The following is a 9,014-nucleotide window of genomic DNA, read 5'->3' as shown; positions in this document are numbered from 1 at the left end:
AACCCCGCCCCAGCTCCCAGTCACAAACACCCATGCTGTACCTTGGAACTATAACTTCTAAGTTTTCACCCAAGGAGCATTAAGCAATACACCGGGTCCTAGCCTAGCTTCACCCTCAGCCCCTCCTAAACCATGCTTCACTCCTCATGAACACTTCAAGATGACTTACGTCGGACCTTCTAGCAATGCTACTCCCCAATCAAACCCCCAGCCCATCACTGCCACAAAATCCTCCCCACTTGAGCAAGAAGTTGAGTTTATAACCCGAAGTGGGAGATGTTACGGGAGTGAAGAAAGGGAAAAGAAGAGAGGGAAAGTAAAAATGGGAGAGCCACGAGAAAATACGGAAGAGGAGGCTGAGAAAGCGGAGAAAGAAGAACCTATGGAACCAAAAGAACAGGAAGAACTGTTGCTTCAAATAATGAAGCAAAGTGAGTACGACATGGTTGAACAGTTAAGGAAGACACCTGCTCGAATTTCACTATTGTCCCTAATTCTGAGCTAAGAGGTGCACCGTCAAGCCCTGTAGAAAATTCTGGATCAGGCCTTCGTGAACCTCGACATCACACCGGGGCAGTTCGAAAAGATAGTGGGACAAATTCAGGCATCCAGCTTTGTCACTTTTTCAGAAGAAGAGATAGACCCGGCAGGCTTAACGCACACTAAGGCTCTGCATGTGCCAGTGAAATGTAAAGGTTGCATAGTTGCCAAGGTCCTTATTGATAATGGATCTGCGCTCAACTTACTGCCTAATGCCACCTTGGCTAGGCTACCGGTTGACCGGTCAAACATATGTCAAAGTGCTATGGTGGTAAGAGCTTTTGATGGTACAAAGAGGGAAGTGCTGGGAGACATAGACTTGCCACTCCAAATTGACGCATGCACTTTCAACGTCACGTTCCAAGTGATGAACATTGAACTTGCATACACTATGTTGCTAGGGAGGCCTTGGATCCATTTAGCAAATGCCGTTCCTTCGACTTTGCACCAGAAGATTAAATACATTATGGACGGCAAAATCATCACTGTGAAAGTGGAGGAAGCCATGCTGGTCACCAAGCCGCAATCACTTCCTTATGTGGAAGCAACCGAGGAATCCTTGGAAAGCTCTTTCCAGGCTCTTGAATTACAAGAAACCACCTCCAGAAATGAAGAGGCTACGGCTATGGTAGCCAAGGTGATGCTGAAGAATGGGTATGAAATGGGCAAAGGGTTAGGTGCTACATTACAGGGGATTGTCGAACCTATACCAGCTATCCAAAAGGTTGGTCGTTGTGGTTTAGGTTATGAGGAAGACGCCCTCGTGGATGGATGATTCTGGATGAGAAGTATGCTTCGGGATCAAAGATTTGAGCAGAAAATCAGGAAAATGAAGGTAGTCCTGAAAATTACAGAGGTCTTCACCAAACCGGTTATTGAAAAGTCGGCAGAAACTAAAGAATCGCCCGATGAACCATCCATTGATGTCATCCATCTCGATTCCTTGTATAAAGCTCTAGTCTCACCAATAACTGAAGGGCAAGAACTGGACAACTGGACAGCAGAGGACATCCCTGTACTCAATTTCGAGTAAAGTACTTTTGGTTATCAACACTTAATCATTTTGTCCATGGTGACAAGTGTAATACTGTAAATGGACCCTTTTCTTATGTTATATATATTAATGAATTAATAGCGCATTCTCTTCTCCTTTCCTTTTTGAAATCCATTCTTATCATATGGTCCGCTTTCATTTCTTCAGGACCATTCATCAATTAACACCTAATAAATCAATAGACTCAGAAATTCCTCCGGTTAATTTTGAAATCCCCATAACTGCCATTACTTCAAGTGATTCTGAGGGAGAACTCGTAGAAGAAAGGGATGAAAAAGATGAACCTTCCCTAGTACCTTGCGGGGATGAAACACACATCGTGAATTTAGGCACAGAAGAAATAAAAAGGGAACTTAAGGTTGTGGAGAGTGGAGAATTAGAAGATATGGTCAGTTTGCTCAAAGAATTCCTGGACGTGTTTTCATGGAGCTATGATGATATGACTGGTTTGGACCCTCATATAGTGACACACAAAATTCCCCTAATTCCGGGGACAATCCCGGTAAAGCAGAAACTAAGAAGAATGAACCCTGACACGCTGCTCAAAGTTAGGGATGAAGTCAAAAGGCAATATGATGCTGGGTTTCTGGAAGTAGTCAAATATCCTCAATGGATAGCTAACGTTGTCCCGGTAATGAAGAAGGACGGGAGAGTCAGGGTGTGCGTTGATTACAGGGATCTTAACAAAGCAAGCTTGAAAGATGATTTCCCTCTCCCACACATAGATGTGCTAGTTGAAAATGCTGCAGGATTGGGCAGATGTATGTGTATCGATGGGGTATCGGGGTACAATCAAATCCCAATGGATGAGGAAGACAAGGAGAAAACTGCTTTTATCACTCAATGGGGGGTATTTTGTTACCGGGTCATGCCTTTTGGGTTAAAGAATTCTGGCGCTACCTACCAACGTGCTATGGTCACATTATTCCACGATATGATGCATAAAGAAGTGGAGATGTACGTGGATGATATGATCATCAAATCCAGGGGAGGAGAAAGCCATGTGCAGGTGCTGAGGAAAGTATTCGAGAGACTCAGGAAATATCAGCTGAAACTGAACCAGGCCAAATGCATATTCGGGGCTAGATCTGGGAAGTTGTTGGGATTCGTAGTGAGTGAGAAGGGAATAGAAGTAGATCCAGACAAAGTTCGAGCTATTCAAGAGATGCCATCCCCAAAAACAGAAAGGTAGGTGCGCAGTTTCCTGGGAAAGTTGAACTACATCTCTAGATTTATTTCCAACCTCACTGCTAAAGCTGAGCCTATTTTTAGATTACTTCGAAAGAACAACACCACTCAATGGGATTCCGTTTGTCAAGAGGCTTTCGAGAAAATTAAGCAGTACTTGTCAAACCCACCAGTATTGGTTCCTCCGGTGGCGGAAAGGCCGCTAATTCTGTATATGGCAGTCCAACAAAGCTCAATGGGATGTGTTCTGGGGTAGCATGATGATACCGGCCGAAAGGAGAGGGCTATTTATTACCTGAGCAAGAAATTCAATGATTGTGAGTCAAGGTACTCTTTCCTAGAGAAAACTTGCTGCGCGTTAGCCTGGATAGCAAATCGGCTTAAACACTACATGTTGAATCATAAGACATGGCTCATCTCCAGGATGGATCCTATTAAGTATGTGTTCGAAAGCCCATTTGTGCCAGGAAGGATAGCCAAATGGCAGGTCATACTCTCCCAATATGATATTGTCTACATGATCCGGAAGGCAGTAAAAGGTAGCATAATCGCTAATCTCCTGGTAGAGAACCCTATCCAAGATTATGAAGCCTTGGATTTTGAATTCCCTGATGAGCATGTTAACGAAGTAGAGAACGAGGAAAAAGAATCCACTGATGTATGGGAAATGTATTTTGACGGAGCTGTCAATTTGTCCGATAATGGAATTGGGGCTGTGTTGGTATCCCCAGATGGGAAACACTTCCCGATAGCTATCAAATTGAGGTTTAACTGCACCAACAACGTTGCAGAATACGAAGCTTGTGTGATAGGATTACAGGCTGCCATCGAAATGAGAGTCAAGAAGTTAGAGGTATATGGAGATTCAGCCCTGATCATTTATCAAGTCAAGGGAGAATGGCAAACCAAGGATCCGAAGTTAATCCCATATCAGAAGTAACTACTGGAATTGATCAAGAAATTTGAAGAAATTTCTTTCACTCACCTCAGTCGGGACAAAAATCAATTCGCGGATGCCTTAGCCACCCTGGCTGTCATGGCTCAAATAGAAGAAGGGCAGACGACTCAGGAACTGCAGATCAAAGCAAGGAGTGAGCCAGCATACTGCTTTATGATCGAGGAAGAAACTGACGGTAAACCTTGGTATCATGACATCCAGGTTTACATCAAAACCAGAGAATTCCCTCCAGGGGCAAGTAGAAACGAAAGAAGAATGATCCGGAGATTAGCTTTGGGATATTTCCCCAGTGGAGAAATCTTATACAAAAGGAGCTCAAACGGTGAATTGTTGAGATGCGTGGATGCAAAAGAAGCAAAGAGAATCCTTTTCGAAACTCATGAGGGGAACTGTGCTACCCATGCTAATGGGCATATGATGGCTAAGCAAATCTTGCGACGAGGATACTTCTGGACTACTATGGAGAAGGATTGTATTGAGTACTTTCGAAAGTGTCACAAATGTCAGATCTACGCGGATCCAATAAATGTCCCGCCTCACCAATTGTTCAACCTCGTCTCACCATGGCCATTCGCAATGTGGGGCATCGATGTGATTGGTCCCATCAACCTTAAGGCATCCAATGGGCATAGATTTATCCTGGTAGCTATCGACTATTTTTCTAAATGGGTCGAAGTGACATCATATGCCCACATCACGCAGAACACATTTCTCAAGTTCCTCAGAAATAATGTCATTTGCCGACACGGCCTCCCCAGTGAAATCGTCACTGACAATGCCAAGAATTTGAATGGTCCGAAGATCCAAAGATTATGTGATCAATACAAGATCGAACATCTCAATTCCTCACCATACCGTCCCCAGATGAATGGAGCAGTGGAAGCTGCAAACAAAAATCTCAAGAGAATAATCCAAAAAATGACAGTCACTTATAGGGATTAGCATGATATGCTTTCCTACGCTCTTCACGCATACTGGACTTCTGTAAGGACATCAACTGGGGCAACCCCATACTCACTGGTTTACGGGATGGAAGCTGTACTGCCTATTGAAGTTGAAATTCCTTCCCTAAGGATCCTGAAGGAATCAGGGATTGATGAGTCAGAATGGATCCAGTCAAGGTTAGACCAATTAGATTTGCTAGACGAGAAAAGGCTAGCGGCAGCATGTCATGGGCAGTTATATCAGAGAAGAATGACCAGGGCATTTAACAAAGGCGTTCACCCACGCGAATTTCAAACCGGGGACCTAGTCCTGAAGAAAGTGCTCCCGAATCAAAATGATACCCGGGGTAAATGGTCACCAACTTATGAGGGACCCTACGTGGTCAAAAGGGCATTTTCTGGTGGGGCCTTGATTTTGACCCACATGGACGGTGAAGAACTTCCAAGACCCGTGAATGCCGACACTGTCAAAAGGTACTATGCCTAAAAAAAAAAAAAAAAAAAAAAAAAAAAAAGAAAAAAAAGGAGAGGTGGGGGTGAAAACCCGAAAGGGCGCTCCTAGCAATGCGAAAGAAGGCGAAAACCCGGAAGGGCGCTTTCTGTAAAATGAGTGAAGGGTGAAAACCCGAAAGGGCGCCCTGAAAAAGCGAGCAAAAAAAAAAAAAAAAAGAAATCTAAGGGTGAAAACCCGAAAGGGCGCCCTTAGAACTAGAAAATGGAGAAATAAGGAAGAAGATATGGGACCAGGGAAGGAAAATAAACCATCACGACATGATTCTCCATCAGTAGAATACTTGAAATAATGGCAGTTAAAGGACTTCAAAGCTAACTACAAGGAATCTGTGAGATATGTCCCTGTACCCCTTTTTCCTTTGAAACTGTACCTTTATTTTCCAAACCATAATAAAGTCATTTTGATATATTTTCTTCGCATTTGTCTTTTTGCTTTTATCTTTCCCGTATACTCACACTTTAATATTGTCCTTTTTCAACCTCTTTATCTAATGCGCTATTAATCTGTTAAAATTTTGTCATAAGATTAGGATTTGAATATTGATAACCTCATGTACTTTATTATGAGATTTGTAGGGAATGGCCCTAAAAAAAAAAAAAAACTAGAGGTGAAAACCTGGAAGGGCGCTTCTAGTCAGATGGGCAAAAGGGAAAGTGAAAACCCGCGAGGGCACTTTTCGCAAAATAAGGAAGTCAAGAGCAGAAAGGGAATTATGAGAAGTAAGTAAGTAACAAAGAATAATGGGTTAAGTCTTGCAACTCGTCCTCCATTAATCGTCTATCTTCGCGATCCTGTTAAGTACACTTCGTCGCGGAAGAACTTCTCGTGTCAGGTTAGACTTGCTTTGTAAGTTGATTTTAATTTTCAGCATTTAATTTCCTGTTAATCAACCTCTGGTTCCTTGATCTAAGTTGATTTTAATTTTCAGTATTTAATTTCCTGTTAATCAACCTCTGGTTCCTTGATCTAAGTTGATTTTAATTTTCAGCATTTAATTTCCCGTTAATCAACCTCTGGTTCCTTGATCTAAGTTGATTTTAATTTTCAGCGTTTAAATTTCCTGTAATCAACGTCTGGTTCCTTGATCTAAGGTGATTTTAAATTTCTTGTTATCAACCTCTGGTTCCTTGATCTAAATTGATTTTAATTTTCAGCATTTAATTTTCAGCTCCTGCTACCGTTGACCATTCCCTCGCAACAAATTCGTAAAAAAGTCAAACTTTTGGTGCATGACGCATTCTTCTCTTATTTTTAGAAACACCAGAAAGAGAACCTTGAGAAAGAGAACCATGAGAAATAGTTAAGGTGACAATCGGGTCTAATTTAATTAGATTTTTTTTTTTAATTTTTTTAATAAAACATTAAATAGAGGTGTTAAGTTCAAATATATGTTGATTCACTAAATATTCATAAATTTTAAAATAAAAATTAAATGAGAATTGGGAAAAGATAGTCAATAATTCTTCTGGTGCTAAACTATTCAATTCTAAAATTCTGGGTATAAAAAATTTTCAGATTCTATTTCCATCATTATTGGGTTATTATATTTTGGAAATCATGGTTCATTTATTTAATTATTTTGTTTTACACAAATATATTTAGACATAATAATAATAATAATAATAATAATAATAATAATAATAATAATAATAATAATAATAATAATAATAATAATAATAATGAGAATAATTATTATCATTATTATTATTATTATTATTTAAATTTGAATTTATTAAGAACACGTAGGCATATAATAAAAACTAGTTATTTTCTTTAAATGATGTTAAACTGTTATGGAATTATATACATGTTTATTTGCATTTGAACTTTTCATTCACTCTTCCTTTTTTTTTTTCCTGGTTTGAAAATGTCCATATGCAGACTTGTTTTTGTTCCATTCAACCTGCCAATATATAATTTACTTGGAAGAAACAATCTAATCATATAATTTAAAACCCCTAACCACCATGTATATATACACACACAGATCTCTACAATCCATTCAAAATTTGCTAGTAATCTTCTTCAAAAACCCAGTTCCGTATTCTTATACCTGAGCTTGATTACAAGAAGAGGCTAAAAATATATATCTAGCTAGGTGCAACAATGAGGAGCAAAGCAGACAAGCAAAGCAAGCTGTTGATGCAAATCATATTAGCACCCATTAAAATTCTCAGCAAGGCCAAAGATTTCTACATGAAGAGCATGGTAGAGTGTGGCGGAAGGGTTGGCTATACCACCGTGGTATTTGGTGGTCCGGCGGTGTCTCAAAGTGTGTACTTGCCTAGGAGTTTCAGTTTTGTTGGCTCTTCATCACAAGGAACCAACCAAAATGAGGAATTCGGACAATTTTTTCAGAGAAGTACTAGAAGGGAATCATTGAATATGAATAATATGCAAAGGCTAGAGGTAAGACGAACGGCAATCGAGTGTAGTGATATTGGGAGAAGTTACAGTGTTGGATTGGGAAAGATTGGGAGAATTGATGAGGAAAAGCCTTGTTCTTTTAGAGAAGATGAAGATTCATATCCTAAAAGTAGAAGCCATGCCTTTAGGATAAATGTTGAGTGATATTGCTACTGCGTGAAAGATTGTTAATTAGCTGCAAAATTTATTGAAATTCCAATAGAATTATAATTTATTTATTTATTTGTGGCACAAATGGTGCAAAAGGAAGAAAGCAAATTTGAATTTATCAATGTAAAGATCTTTCTAGAGACTGAAGCGGTGCTTGATATATTCGATTCAATTCAAAAATTTTTACAACTTTAAATTTTTAAATAGATTCAATAAGTTTTTCTTTTTTTTTTTTTCATTTTGACTCTTTACACTAATATAATATCTAAATATTGTATTTATTTTAGATTGCTATGAAAGAAGAGAGTAAATTATCTAATGGTTCATCTCATTTGATGTCACCATAGATTTAGTAGTAGATCTATTCTTATATACTCAACTCAACTCAACTAAGCCTTTATCCCAAAAATTTGGGGTCGGCTATATGGATTCTCTTTTTCCACTCTGAACGATTTTAGGTTAAATCCTCAGAAATGTGTAATGCTTCTAAATCATGTTGTACTACTCTCCTCCAAGTTAATTTAGGTCTACCCCTTTTTTTCTTTCTATCCTCTAACCTAATGTGCTCTACTTGTCTAACTGGAGCCTCCGTATGTCTACGCTTCACATGACCAAGCCACCTCAATCTCCCTTCTCTCAACTTATAGATCTATTCTTATATGATTGAGTTAAATTAAAAACGTCAACGAATAACTCTGAATTTAGATCTAAGAAGGCTATGACCATCGTACACAGAGAGCCTTCATTTTTTACAATTAAAAAAAAAATTAAAAGCATATTATTTGAAAATACTTTAAAATTATTTATTTTAAATATATTCGATAACACAAAGAGTTTTATTTTTTAAATCATTAAGAAATAAAATTTAATTTTGATGCCATAATTTAAAAATACAAAAACTTTTGTTAAGAGTACTTTTAAGTCGATTTTTATGTATGGAGACTAATTCTCTTCTTCGTTTAATCTTATTAATAAATCAAGATAAATAATCCTCAAATGTTCACGAAAGAATTGAATCTGATTAATAAAGAAAGAGAATTCTCATTCTTATCAATTAAATCAACCATCTTGGGTAATTGTACTACCAATTTAACATACCAAGCCAAATTAAATAAGAGAGAAACCAAATAAACCGAACAGAAGTACTAAAACTAATATGGGTTTCTTCCATCTGTTCTTATTTTCCTTATTTAAATTCTATATGTAGCCTATTATAAATACATAAATACTAATACTAAT

General features: G+C 38.4%; 1 protein-coding gene across 1 annotated transcript; it reads left to right on the top strand.

Moving 5' to 3' along the window:
• Positions 1-322: 322 nt before the first annotated feature.
• On the top strand, positions 323-1,315 carry LOC131182074 (uncharacterized). Its single transcript, XM_058150710.1, has 2 exons — positions 323-445; positions 1,118-1,315. The coding sequence occupies exons 1-2, from the start codon at positions 323-325 to the stop codon at positions 1,313-1,315; spliced, it is 321 nt and encodes a 106-aa protein (XP_058006693.1).
• The last annotated feature ends 7,699 nt before the right edge of the window (positions 1,316-9,014 follow it).

Source organism: Hevea brasiliensis, chromosome 8, assembly GCF_030052815.1.
Source record: "Hevea brasiliensis isolate MT/VB/25A 57/8 chromosome 8, ASM3005281v1, whole genome shotgun sequence".
Taxonomy (NCBI): Eukaryota; Viridiplantae; Streptophyta; class Magnoliopsida; order Malpighiales; family Euphorbiaceae; genus Hevea; species Hevea brasiliensis.
The sequence above is the reverse complement of the archived record's forward strand: the minus strand, read 5'-3'. Positions and strand labels throughout refer to the sequence as shown.

What these genes read in the sequence shown, in the direction of transcription:
- LOC131182074 (XM_058150710.1), top strand. Translation starts at nt 323, where the DNA reads ATGGGAGAGCCACGAGAAAATACGGAAGAGGAGGCTGAGAAAGCGGAG. An exon ending in AGCAAAGTGAGTACGACATG is followed by an intron (nt 446 to 1,117) that starts GTTGAACAGTTA and finishes AGCTCTTTCCAG; the next exon opens with GCTCTTGAATTACAAGAAAC.